The sequence below is a fragment of the Pseudorca crassidens genome, chromosome 13, assembly GCF_039906515.1.
Source record: "Pseudorca crassidens isolate mPseCra1 chromosome 13, mPseCra1.hap1, whole genome shotgun sequence".
In the NCBI taxonomy this organism is placed as follows: Eukaryota; Metazoa; Chordata; class Mammalia; order Artiodactyla; family Delphinidae; genus Pseudorca; species Pseudorca crassidens.
In genome coordinates, this window is record NC_090308.1 from 59,931,772 (window position 1) to 59,946,308 (window position 14,537).

Genomic DNA, 14,537 nt, shown 5'->3' on the forward strand with positions numbered 1-14,537 from the left:
TTACACAGTGGCACTCATTCATCACACCTACTCTATACTTCCAATTTCTTTCCCAAAGCAGCAATCATTTTCAGACACTTAAAATACTTGACATTTTATACTATGCTTACTACAACAGACTAAAGGTATAATCAACTGTCAGTAGAAATATCTATAGGTAGATAAATACAATGTTAACTCTGATTTTTACAAATCTACATATATATCAAGGCTAAAGACCATATATCAGCAAATGTCCGCAATAGTAAATAACAATTAAGAAATTGAAGAACTACACTTTTATCCATGTTTCCATATTCTAAACTCTTTGCTTAATGTTAATTTCATTTTCAGAGTAAGAGAAAGCTTTTTTGCATTTCCCAAGTATACCACAATTCTACTTTTTGCCATCATCTATGTTCACGTCTCAAAGGGAAAACAGATTTATTATAGTCATTTTGGCGTTTAAGAAACCAAACTGCCATGGATGTCGTCCAAGAAAGACTGTATCAACTTCCACTCTGCAGCAAAGAATAACCACATACAGAGTACAAGTGTAGCAACTCGAAGCCTTCGTGAACTGAGTGTTGGAAGAGCACCCAGGTTGAGAGAACCATCAAAAAGAGTTCACTCTTGGGCTTCGCTGGTGGCGCAGTGGTTGAGAGTCCACCTGCCGATGCAGGGGACACGGGTTCGTGCCCCCGTCCGGGAAGATCCCATATGCCGCGGAGCGGCTGGGCCCGTGAGCCATGGCCGCTGAGCCTGCGCGTCCGGAGCCTGTGCTCCGCAATGGGAGAGGCCACAGCAGTGAGAGGCCCACGTACCGCAAAAAAAAAAAAAAAAAAAGAGTTCACTCTCTAAAATGTCCAAACACTTCCCTGCCTCCTTCAATAAAGTATAACAAATATGACTTAACCCTTTCTTAATGACATAGAACATTAAGAAGGGGTTAAGAATGAACAATGGATTTGAAATTAAGAGGACTGGGTTTGACTCACTGGGTCGACATGCCCTGGGACACTGATCTTGGTCATTCACTGCACCTTCCGGGGCTTGTCATCTTTAAGAGAGGATCACCGAATTCGAGCTGTCTAGAAGATTAGGCTACACAGCACACGTGAAGTGCCTAGGGCAGTGCCCCGGTTCTTGCAGAGGGTGCTCCATGAAATGCCAGCCCACTTCTTTACCCCTCTGTGCACAATCTGAACAGATGAGTTGCTGTTGTATGTGCTGCAGGGCTGTCACCCCTGTGTGGAGGCACATGTCAAGAGTGGGTCACTGGGCAGAATAAATGCAACTCTACGTCTTGCCCTAGAGTTTTTTTTTAAGCACTTACATTGGATACATGTGTGAGTGTGTGTGTGTGTGTGTGTGTGTGTGTGTGTGTGTGTATAAAAATGTATTCTTATTTGGTTTCCTTTTTCTCATAAAAGTGAAATATGAGCATATGACTCCCAGACAATAGGATATGGCTGTCTTTCTGCAAACTTCTTCCTTCTTCCCAAGCCGTCTCCTTACCCTTCAGAAAGTCAGCTCCCCTAATGCCGTTATGCTATCTTCAGCTCACGTTTCATAGATCCTTTGTGCCACAGATACTTCATATACATATACATATACATATGTGTGTGTGTGTGTGTGTGTGTATATATATATATATATATATCATTAAGAGCAACTTTATTCATAATCACCAAAAACTGGAAGCAACCAAGATGCCCTTCATATATCCACACAATAGAAGGTACTCAGCAATAAAAATGATCTATCAAGTCACAAAAGACATGGAGGAACCTTAAATGCATATTGCTAAGTAAAAGAAGCCAGAAAAAGTCTACATACTACATGATTCCAAGTATATGACATTTTGAAAAAGGCAAAACTATAGAGACAGTAAAAAGATCAGTTAGCAGTTGTCAAGGGGAGAGGGGGAGAGATGAACAGGTGAGGCAAAGGAGACTTTCAGGGAGAGGAAACATATATATAAATTTATTTTTATATATATATATATATGTTTACATATACAGACGTTTATACATATATACATGTAAACTTAGCCATTGTGAAAGAAACCACAGAACAATCAAGGCCAACAATAAGGCAGCCACTTATATCTGAGTGTGCGTTTTACCTCAGCGTTCACAGCAATTTCTGTGCTCTTTTGTTTACCAGTGATTTAAACACGCTTTGCAGTCTATAGCCTCTAAGCTTAAACCATTTCATTGTTAATGCTTCTAAGTATAGAAACTACTTATTTGGGTAGCTTTATCAAAAAACAATATTTACTATTGCACCCCCATCGCACACCAGTGAAGTGTGAGCTATGGGTTATCAATTGTACTTTAGAGATGGGCAAATGCAGGTATAGCTGTAATTCAGGTGTGAAGAAAGAAATATACACAAGACACAATTTATAGCTGATGTCTTTCTTTACATCTGTAAGCCAAAAAGCATACAACACATTATTCACTCACCTCACTAGGAATATGTTTTGGCAACTCTGTGAACAATAACTGTCTGTGTTAATTTCCTAAGGCATGATATTTGGTTGGGCTGACCCTCAATTTGTGATCCCTCTCCCTTCTATTTTCCTTTGTACCTGCTACTTGACGGATGACTTTTTCCTTTCTATCACTATTTTCATTTCAGCTGCCAGCATTGCCTCAGTTATCCTATGAAACATATCTCAAACTCTACCAGCTATAGAAAAGAGAATGGATAATATCATACACTTTAATAAGCCTCTAAAGAAAAAAATTTAGTAAAAAGGTGAACTCCCAACATTCTTCAAGACCCAAATACCACGTTCTCTGTAAAGATTTGCACTGATCGCCCCAGTTAACCACACCCTCCTTTTTGCTCCCACTATGTCTTATATTCTGCTTCTATTATACCTCCCATCACAGTGAGGACATGGAATTATGTATATAACTCTCTCCCACCAGGATGTGAGCCTGCCAAGAGAAGAAACCCTTATTTTAGCCCAGCAGACACTGAACATAAGTTGGATGAAATGGAATTGAAGAACAAAACTCTGTAAAAGAAGATAAACCTCTAGTCGGTATCTGGTTTGATGTAGTTGAGTAGTTCACAAATGAAAACAGCGGGTGAGGAGGGTGGGCAAAATGGGTGATGGGTGAAGTTATTTATATTATAACTGAAAGGTACAAACTTTCGGTTATAAGATAAATAAGTCCTGGGAATGTAATGTATAGCGTGGCAACTATAGTTAACAATACTGTATTGTATTTTTGAAAGGCACTAAGACAGTAGATTTTAAAAGTCTTCATGACACAGAAAATTTGTAACTATATGTGGTGATGGATGTTAACTTATTATAGCAATCATTTTGCAATATATACATATTTCAAATCACTGTGTTGTACCTAAAACTAATAGAATGTTACATGTCAATCATATTTCAGTGAAAAAGTAATTCTAAAAGGAAGGGTTTTGTGTATTCTAATAATTGTTGCACTAACATGAAATTAGATACGAACCGTGAAGCTTCAGATTTGGATTTATATTGTCTTTATGAAGTTTTGTTTTGATTTGCTATGATAGTCATACACTGACATGGCTTTTGTATTCTACTAGTTGTCACTATTATTCTTTCATTTAAAAAAAGAAAGAAAACGAATGTTCTCTGAAGATTCCTATAAATCCTATAACAATTTTAATGATGAGCAACTTTGGCTTTCAAACCATCACATTCTAATCTATTACTTGAGGCCCTGATCCTGAAATGTATGTCGAGGACAGGGTGTCAAGATGCTAGATGGAGCTCTTTACAGGTTTAGATTGGTTTTTTTTGGGGGGGGGGCGGGGAGTGTTCTTGTTTTTAAGCCAGTAAAGCCATGATTGAGTCACTGAGCTGCAGTGATGACAATGAGAATTCAAGTTATCTTCCAAACTCTTTCCCACATAATAATTCTTCAGGATATTTTAAAATTACACCAGCAAGCAACTGAGCTAAGATTGAAATATTTAAGATCAAATTATTTTACTTACCTTTCCATTATTTTAGTTGTAACCTTAAGTAGATGTAAAACGTTTTTTAACCTCAAAGTGAGTAACAAGAAAAATAACATGAATAATCTCCTCTGTTTAGGTGCAGTTAAAATGTTATGCCTCTCAGGTGACGTATGGTACCATACCTGTCCTGTGTATGCAAATTCCAGAGCTTGCTTTAAGCCGAGGCTGGTCACACCGTGTAAATTCACCTCGTCGGCACCACTTTCCACCATACAAAGACTGAACATGGCCTGAGGTGGGAGAGAAAGGAAGACAGTTACGGGACTTAAAAAGCAAGAGAACAAGACAAAGTCCTAGAGAAACTAGGAAAGAAAAAAGTTTTACAAGTTAAAGACTGATTTTGGTTTTTGAAATGCTTCTGCAAAACTTCCTTCACACAAGCCCCTGCAAATCACTTTGCTGTCCAAATAGTTAACAGTAACACACAGATGGCTCTGCACACCTCACACACAGAGCGGCGCTGAATCCCACAGCTGTTCTCTGGGGTGACTTGTGTTGAGGCTCTCTCCCTGAACTCATTCTCTCGATCCTGGCGTCCCACAGCTAACTTGATATGGGTAGCATTCCCGAACATTCTTGCCATAAGACATGGAAAGTAGTGCCTTGCCTCCTGACTTCTCTGCCCTTTTTTCTGCCTCACCTCAAGGACGCATCTCATCCTTCTCATCTGCCATAGATCACACCCTCTATTCCAGTGGTTCTCAAAGTGTGGCCCCTGGGTCAGCAACATCAGCATCTCCTGGGAACTCCTTAGAGTACAGATTTATGGAGCTCCAGCCCAGACCTACACAATCAGAAATTCAGAGTGGGACCCAGCAATCTGGGTTGTAATGGGCCATCCGAGACACTCTGATGCTTACCTGAATTTGAGAACCACTGTCTAAGTTATTCAGTGAAACTCAATTTGCCTCCAAACCAATTCTCAAAATGGCCAACTTACTGAAAATCAGTTTGTCAAATGAAAACTTTGAAATTTAAAAAATGCAGGAATTTCCTGGTGGTCCAGTGGTTAGGACTCCACGTTTTCACTGCTGAGGTTACGAGTTAAATCCCTGGTCAGGGAACTAAGATCCTGCAAGCCATGCAGTGTGGCCAAAAATAAATAAATAAAATAAAATGAAATAAAATTTAAAAAATGAAAACTTACCAAGTTAAACAAGTGAATGGGCTCCCCCCCCCAAAATAAAGAAACCATACTAATCTGTACACCTTTAACAAGTTTGACTTAACAGGTAATAGAGATAATATTCAATTTTGGGTCACTCATTATGAAATACACTATTTAGAAAAGTGTACATCTATGTAGTGAAGAATTAACCTTACCCAAAGGGAGGTCTGGCCTTTGCCTTTGGTTTCTGGAAGGTAATCTAGGCCTTTGGAATATCCTGCCTGATAGGAGCATCCCTGTTTCCTGGGGCTTTGGCCACTGACAGTCTAACGATATGATTTATGACAGGAGCTTTGGTCCACACCGTAACAGCTGTGACCTAGTGGGAAGCAGCCACATAGCACAGGAAGATCAGCTCGGTGCTTTGTGATCACCTAGAGGGGTGGGATAGGGAGGGTGGGAGGGAGGGAGACGCAAGAGGGAAGAGATATGGGGACATATGTATATGTATAACTGATTCACTTTGTTATAAAGCAGAAACTAACACACCATTGTAAAGCAATTGTACTCCAATAAAGATGTTTAAAAAAAAAAATAGAGGGACAAGAGACTAAAGGTATTAGTCTGACCTCCAAGAGAGGCTGGAGATGAAAGGTCAGCCACATAGGCAGTCTGTGACTGAGCACCAATAAAAACTCTGGACACCAAAAACGAGTGAGCTTCCCTGGTTGGCAGTCCTCTGTGCTTCCTGTCACAGAGCGTGGTCAGGAGGGGGTAACGCAATGACTCCACAGGCGGAAGAGGGCCAGAAGCCCCATATGTGGTTCCCTCCTGGACTCCGCCTTCTGTGTCTCTTCCCTTGGCTGATTATGATCTGCATCCTTTCCCTGTAATAAGCCACATCTGTGAGTACACAGCCTTCAGTGAGTAATGTGAGTCTTTCTAGCGCATTACCGAACATGAGAGTAGTTTCAGGAATCTCAAACTTGCAACTGGTGTCAGGAATAAGAGAAGTCTTGAAGGGATTGTCTCTTCCGATTTTGCAGTTTGGCTAACTTCTTAGAAGTAAAACAAAGATCAAAACGAACAAACAAACCAACCCTCACTGTTCTATGTGACAGTATTTAAGTTCATACCAAATCTTTTTAATTTTAAAAAGTCATTTTTTTGTTTTGCAAATGGATTAATATTCATCTTCTAGCAATTTTTTATTCTGATAAATTCATTTTTGATTCTCAAAATTCTTTACATTTTAAATTAATATGTATGGGACAAGTGGTTTTAATTGATGGTCCATTATTCTTTCTGGAGGTCCTCATTTCTATCTCACACAGTAGAGTTGTAAGTTTCATAATGAATAAGATTCTCTTTGATAACTTCTAGTTAACCTTTTAACTGTTAGAAATACACAATTTGAGAAATTTTGTAAAGAATATTTTAAATGCTTATAATTTGAGAAACTAAAAAATAACATTCAAAGTATCCTAAAGACACTGGGAGTATGTAACATGTAACATATGCAATTATATTTGCTATATTAAATAGCAGACATTCAGAATATATTTAATTCAAAAATTCACTTTATCATGAATAAATGAAATCTAACATTCCTTTAGAAGCTGTTAAAGGTGAATGGCCAATATGGTAAATTTGACAACTTGGTTAGTGAGTTGATCTGACTTCCCACTGATGCCACTGGCAGTTAAGGTTAAGAACACTAGACTCGAAGTCACATAATCCTTGGTTTAGTGAAGTACAGTGATTAGAAGCAAACACGTAACCAAACAATTCTGAGTCTGAACACTGCCAAGTGACTAGGAAAAACACATACCTTCTCTGTGATTCAGTTTTCTTATCTGAAAAATGGGGCTAAAGATTGTACCCACTTCATGAACTTTTGGAAGATTATATGATAGTACATATAAAGTACTAAATACAGTGCCTGATACATGGCAAGCTCTTAGAAAAATTTATATTTGATGATAACAATGAAATAGAATGAAGTTTCTCTTATGTATTCTCTGGTTAAAAGGATTGACATATCAGAAGTATTGGTTCTGAGTTTTGTTTGTTTTTGCTTTGTTTTGTTTTTTAAATCAAGTATAGGTAAAAAATGCTATAGATAAAAAATGCTAATAGGAAACTGACTTAATGTTAAGTGGATTCTGCTTATGCATTTGTAGAAGATCTGAAATTTCAAAATTAAAAAGCACAGGTCACAATAAAAAACTTTCAATCTGTCTAATTCTAAATTTGATTCTAGATTTCGTATACCTGCTTTTAAAAGAAACTGAAAGAAACTTCAGCTGTTTTCAGTGTCCATTTTTTATTATATGAGTGTTTCAATTTTTAATATTCCCCACATTAATTTCTTTTTTCAGGTCTTCCAAGTTGTAATTGCACCTGATATGGTAACTAGCTGCTCTCCATCAACCCATATACAGAGCAGGACAGAAATGATTCAAACTGCAAAAAAATTATCTGGGTTAATGAAGTGGAAAAAGTTCCTGAGAGCAAAGGTTAAATAAGAGAACACGCGGCCAAGGGAGTTTTTTGAATCTGCTTTCATAAGGGTCTTTTGGGATTGACATGTACACACTACTATATTTAAAACAGATAACCAACAAGGACCTACTGTACAGCACACGGAACCCTGCTCAATATTCTGTAATAATATAAATGCGAAAATAATTTGAAAAAGAATATATATATGTATAACTGAATCACTTTGCTGTACACCTGAAACTAACACAACATTGTAAATCAACTAAAGTCCAATATAAAATAAAATTTTTTTTAAAAAGCAACTATGGCAAAACTGGCATAGAACAGGTATCTGTCCTCAACCAGAGACTTGTGAACTACTGAACTTGAAACCTGGCTTAGCAGAGTTAGGGAAAGAATATAACCCCTTAAATAATGTACATACATATTTGTACATGTTTGTATAAGCAACAAAGCAACACCAAATTGGTCACTGTGGTTATGTTATAGAGCATGAACTGTAGAGGATAGGAAGAGACCATTTACATATAGTATTACTTGGATCATTACCATGAACATGTGTTACCTGTGTATTTCTAACACCGGTCTTTTGAAACTTTGTTTTATTTTTAATGTTCAGGGTTGTACAGGAAGACACATATGATTCAAATCCTGGTTCTATAACCTACTTTGTCATGTGGGCGACTTACCTTGAACATGTGACCTTTGGCTAATTTGTTAACTTTTCTGAACCTCAGGCCCTTTACCTGTACATGGGGATCATACCAACCTCACAGGGTTGTCTTGAGGTTTAGATACAATTATGCTTAATGTCAAGAGTAATACCTGGTACATAGAAGGTGTTTAATAAACAGAAATTCTTATTCTAATAATCCAGGCTGATTGTCCTACTCTCCCATGCCTCCCTTTGATCCCAATTGGAATGAGAGCTAAGAAACAAACGCCCCCCCCCCCCCCCCGCCACCACCCTCTGACCAAATCCATTCCTTTCTAAGACTTTCCTATTGACGATTTTCACTCAAAATTCCTATGTCTGGCTGCAGGACTTCACGTTCACCACATACTCCTACACCCTACTTTAAGGACTGACACCATCAGAGAAACCATCACCCCTATTTCTAAAAACACCTAACTTCCATTCTGATATCATATCATAGAGTCTTAGAAATTTAATGTTACAAATCTAACATATAATTTTTAAAAATTAGAAAAACTGGTTAATTAAAAGATAAAAAGGGAGCTATTAAATCAAGGTCAATGTCTTTTAAGTTTAATAAACTTAGAAGGTACCTCAATTAGGAAACGCCTCATTGGATACCACCAAAGTGAGGAAGAACCCCAGCCATTTGACACAGCAAAACACCAGCTGCCTAGGCTGCCTAAGCTTGTGAAACAATGTCTGGAGACCTGCTAGAGACCATGGGGAAGGACAGAGACTCCTTTGGTAGCAGAAAAGGTGGTAAGACCAAGGGTGCTATCTTTTAGCATCAAACTTACTGAAAAGGTAAACTGTAATATACATGAAAGTGAGTACCATATTTGTCTTCTTCACCATGGAGCCCCTAGACACTAGCACTGCATGCATGCAATAAATACAGGTCAATGAATGAATGAATGAATGAACTGAGAAACTCTTTAAAAATTCAGCTGCAATGTACAAATCCAGCTGTTGTACATTGTCATAAACAAAAATAATTTGACATAAGAAAGAATTTTCTGGATATAAGGTGCTTTAGACACTGGGATTAAAAAGTAATGAAAGTTAAGCAGAAAGAATATCTACCAAATGAGTTCAAAGCTAGACATTTAGAAAAAAGTAAGAACATATGGCAATGTCCTCTATTAAGCCACAACATTCTGCCAAAGCATGGGAGGGTTCTGCTTAGAAATAGGAAAACACTGCAGAGACTCCTTGGTTCACACTGTTTTGTCTTTGGGAGAGCCTTGGCCAGGCTGAGATTTACAGTCATCACAGCTTACTTTCGGCTGATAATGTACTGCAACCACCACAAATCTTTCTAATGGAAAACCCAGTTTGTGAGGACGCAATCCCCTTTAAGTGCCTACCACAGAGAGAGTTGTGGATTTATAGCGTCACTCCTCCTGTACTTCATACAGAAATGACACAAGTTGAGTCCTAAAATCACAGTACATGAATTAAGTTTCCTTGGGTCACATTAGTTGTCATGCAGTCATAAGATGAGCTACAACCAATTTTAGGTTGGTATATTATGCCACAAAACTGACCGATAGCAATTCTACTACAACCTCCAAGGTAAGTAGAATGACGGATGATAGACTTTGTGAAGCACTTAAAGTTGGTGAAATATGATCTTTTTTACCTGGTAAACTACACATAGCTTTGGAGTTGCACTGGATATGGCAAGATGTACTGTGAATCCGCATTTGATTAGGAACACAAGTGATTTCACAGATGAAATAACTGGATTGTTTGGGGGCACATTCAACCCTTATCTTTTATGAGAGAGATAAGTAAAAGTAAACAAACATGTTTTAGGAGTTATTGAAAAGAGCAACTTGCAATGATTGTGGCAGATCCAGCCTGATCCCTTATGCCTTTTATATGTTATATAATTAGTGATGTTTACAATGGCCATGAGGCATTACAGAGATATGAGCTAACCTCTGAATTAACAAAGATTACATTTTGCTCAATTTAGTATTAATGGTGATTATCCTTTATTGCGTTTTGGTTATACCTCACATATAAAATAGGTAGTAAGTCTCAGTTAATGAGACTGTTCAATTAACCACAATAGTCCATTTCCCTGACATTAAAGAGAAAAGGGTCCTGACCACAGTTGAATTGGACTATTTACCTTTTTTATCTCACAAATGCAAAAGCAACCCAATCCATTTGAGGTGCTTAATGGCCTGAAAGAGTGGGGATGCTTGACTGAAGGGTATTTTTCCTCTATACATTTATAGCTGTTTTAATTCTCCCTCAAACAATATAGTAATACTCTCAGAGAATAAAATGTCATGACAAATAAAAACAGTAAGGTTATATTACTATAAATATAATTAGGCATAAAAATTAATATTTCTGAAATACCAGTTTCCCCTCACCTTAACCATATAAAGAAAAATCTACCTTATATGCTAAAAACTGTGAAACATTTTGGTTTCCCCAACATCTTCAAATATGTAGCCTGTTTATTCAAAGAATCTAACTGTATTTCACAGCTTCGCTCTTGGCACAGTTACTTCTTAAATTTAACTGCAGAGTGATAATGAGCCCTTCAAAACCAGCATGATTACGGCCTCTCCTATTTCTCCTTAGAATTCTCCTCCTCCTAGATGTGGCCATATTTCAAACTACTTAGGTCTTCTGGGGGAGTATGGAATGGAATGGAAAAAGGACACAAATCAAGTTGTTCTTTTCTTAGCTAAAGGGACAGGACATATGAAGGCCAGAAACTGTTGCCCAGCATGAAATCAGGTTATCCACGTACGGTATTTATCTTTATCACCTGTTAGGTACTCTGGAAAATGACACCCACACATCTGGCTTTAGTGTTGGGTCACCCTCTCAGATCCCTCATTCCTCTGGTGCTTCCCTTACTTTCTAGTCTATAGTTATATCCCATGGGTATGGGATTTCAATACTTCACTACCCCCCATGTAAAGAAATCCATTATTCAGGGGCTTCCCTGGTGGCGCAGTGGTTGAGAGTCCGCCTGCCGATGCAGGGGATGCGGGTTCGTGCCCCGGTCTGGGATGATTCCACATGCCGCAGAGTGGCTGGGCCCGTGAGCCATGGCCGCTGGGCCTGCGCGTCCGGAGCCTGTGCTCCGCAACAGGAGAGGCCACAACAGTGAGAGGCCCGCATATCGAAAAAAAAAAAAAGAAATGCATTATTTTATCTTTAACTATCTTTCAGATATTTAGGGATAGCACTTTTCCTTTTCCTTATTGAATATACTTGGTAAGCTATTGTTGGATGAATCTTTCCTATGTAGAGACCTTTTGGTGTATCCTCATATGGCAGCCAGTGGCACTATCTTGCCTTTCAAAATCTACTAAGGGCACAATGACTAAGACCAAACATGGATTTCCTGCATTTTGACAACTGTCCTAAGGCAGAATTTGGGGTCCGCGTGAAGGAGTGACCAAGCAGATGTGATATAGATTCTACAGAGTGAAGTAAGTCAGAAAGAGAAAAACAAATATCGTATATTAACACATATATGTGGAATCTAGAAAAATGGTACAGATGAACTGGTTTGCAAGGAAGAAAGAGAGACACAGATGTATATGGACACCAAGGAGGGAAAGCTGGGGGGGAGCTGGTGGAATGAATTGGGAGATTGGGATTGACATATATACACTAATATGTATAAAATAGATAACTAATAAGAACTTGCTGGGCTTCCCTGGTGGCGCAGTGGTTGAGAGTCTGCCTGCCGATGCAGGGGACACGGGTTCATGCCCCGGTCTGGGAAGATCCCACATGCCACGGAGCAACTAGGCCCATGAGCCACAGCTGCTGAGCCTGCGCGTCTGGAGCCTGTGCTCCGCAACAAGAGAGGCCGCGACAGTGAGAGGCCCGCACACCGCGATGAAGAGTGGCCCCCGCTCGCCGCAACTAGAGAAAGCCCTCACACAGAAATGAAGACCCAACACAGCCAAAAAAAATAAAATAAAATTAATTAATTAGTTTTAAAAAAAAGAATGTCAAGGCAACCCAATCAAAAATTGGGCAGAAGACATGAATAGACATTTCTCCAAAGAAGCCATACAGACGCAAATTAAAACAACGAGCTATCCCCTCCCACCTACCAGAATGGCTATCAACAAAAAGTCTACAAACAACAAATGTTGGTGAGGATATGGAGAAAAGGGAACCCTTGTACACTGTTGATGAGAACGTAAACTGGTGCAGACACTATGGAAAACAGTATGGAGTTTCCTCAAAAAACTAAAAATAGAACTACCACATGTTCCAGGAATTCCATTCCTGGATATATATCTGGAAAAAATGAAAACACTAATTCGAAAAGATACATGCACCCCAATGTTCACAGCAGCACTAGGTACAATAGTCAAGACATGGAAGCAACCCAAGTGCCCGTCAACAGACAACTGGATTAAGAAGATGTGGTATATATATACAATGCAATATTACTCAGCCATTGAAAAGAATGAAATACTGCCATTTGTAGCAACACGGATGAACCTAAAGAGTATTATGCTTAGTGAAATAAGTCAGTCAGAGAAAGAAAAATACTGTATGATATTACTTATATGTGGAATCTAAAAAATAATACAAATGAATGTATATGTAAAACAGACTCAGATATAGAAAACAAACTGGTGGTTACCAAAGGGGAGAGAGATGGGGAAAGAGACAAATTAGGGGTATGGGATTAACAGATACAAACTGCTATATATAAAATAGATAAGCAACTATACTGTATAGCACTGGGAATTATAGCCATTATCTTGTAGTAACCTATAATGGAGAATAATCTGCAAAAATACTGTATCACTATGCTGTATATCTTAAAATTTTAACCGCAAATTTCAACAGTTCCTCTTTCATTTTTAATGTCCTCCCTTAATATCTTTTTCTTCAACATGCTAACATAAACACAGGCACCCAGTCCAGCTGTGCCATCTCTTTTCAATCTTTCATTTTATCCATCACTTTGGTTTGACAGCTGCGAGTCAGGCAATACACATTGGAGCCACTCGCCCCCTGTTAGGCGTTCACACACAGGAGGGCAAGAGGCCAGGCTAACACATGGTTTCCTCTAACTCCATTAGTTGCTAAGCAACCACTTCACTTGAACTTTCCTGATCCAAGGCAGAACAGGACAGTTTAATATGAAGTGTTCAGGTCATCCCATTGCTCATGTTTACCCCTTCTGCAAACACACCTGATGCTTTGTCCATGCAGGCTACATGAAAAGTCTCTACATCTTACAAAATGGGGAAAAAAAGAGTTTAAGAATAATCCACAAGAGCTGAAATACCTTTCAAAAGTAAACAGATGGGGCTTCCCTGGTGGCGCAGTGGTTGAGAGTCCGCCTGCCGATGCAGGGTACACGGGTTCGTGCCCCGGTCTGGGAGGATCCCACGTGCCGCGGAGCGGCTGGGCCCGTGGGCCATGGCCGCTGGGCCTGCGCGTCCGGAGCCTGTGCTCCGTGACGGGAGAGGCCACGGCAGTGAGAGGCCCGCGTACAGCAAAAAAAAAAAAAAAAAAGTAAACAGATGAAGAACTTCTTTTAATCCTATGAAAATGTATATATGCATAGATATATAATTTTTAAAGTGATATGAATGATTTGATATGAAAATCTCTCATATGACTTTAGAGTCACATCTCTCTAAATGAGAAGAATACTGGTAATTCAACCCTTCAGGAATCCAGGCATGCAAGCCCCAAACCCAATCAACATCAGATGAGCTAATTAAAAGCAACTGATTCAGCAAGCAGCTGGATCATCCCAGAGTGGACAACTCATTTTGAATCCGTTTTTTTGTTTTTTGTTTTTTGTTTTTTTTGCGGTACGCGGGCCTCTCACTGTTGTGGCCTCTCCCGTTGCGGAGCACAGGCTCTGGACGCGCAGGCTCAGCAGCCATGACTCATGGGCCCAGCCGCTCCGCGGCAATGTGGGATCTTCCTGGACCGGGGCACGAATCCGCATCCCCTGCATCGGCAGGCGGACTCTCAACCACTGCGCCACCAGGGAAGCCCTGAATCAGTTTTTTATAACAATGATAAACAGAAGCAGGGCATATCTATATATTCCAATAATTTTTTACAATGATTCATCAGATTCACATGATTAGCCACTTTGTCCCTCTTTTATAAAACATCCATCTTTGCTCAATACTCAATCTCTAAAGGTTTAAAATTTTCATCAGCTTCATTATCCTTCAAACA

The 14,537-nt window shown here is 39.2% G+C and overlaps 1 protein-coding gene across 10 annotated transcripts in view; it reads right to left on the reverse strand.

The window, feature by feature from the left end:
• KLHL32 (kelch like family member 32) overlaps positions 1-14,537 on the reverse strand; it is a 232,461-nt gene that overhangs the window by 129,957 nt on the left and 87,967 nt on the right. For 8 of the 10 annotated variants that reach the window (XR_010933800.1, XM_067702536.1, XM_067702533.1 and 5 more), the window contains one exon: positions 4,134-4,241. Coding sequence is in view for 9 of the 10 variants with exons in the window: in XM_067702536.1 (XP_067558637.1) it covers positions 4,134-4,241 (108 nt within the window). In the remaining variant the exon portion in view is untranslated. Of the gene's footprint in view, positions 1-4,133; positions 4,242-5,334; positions 5,481-14,537 lie in introns of those variants that run through there. The other 2 variants (XM_067702537.1, XM_067702535.1) reach the window with 2 other exon arrangements.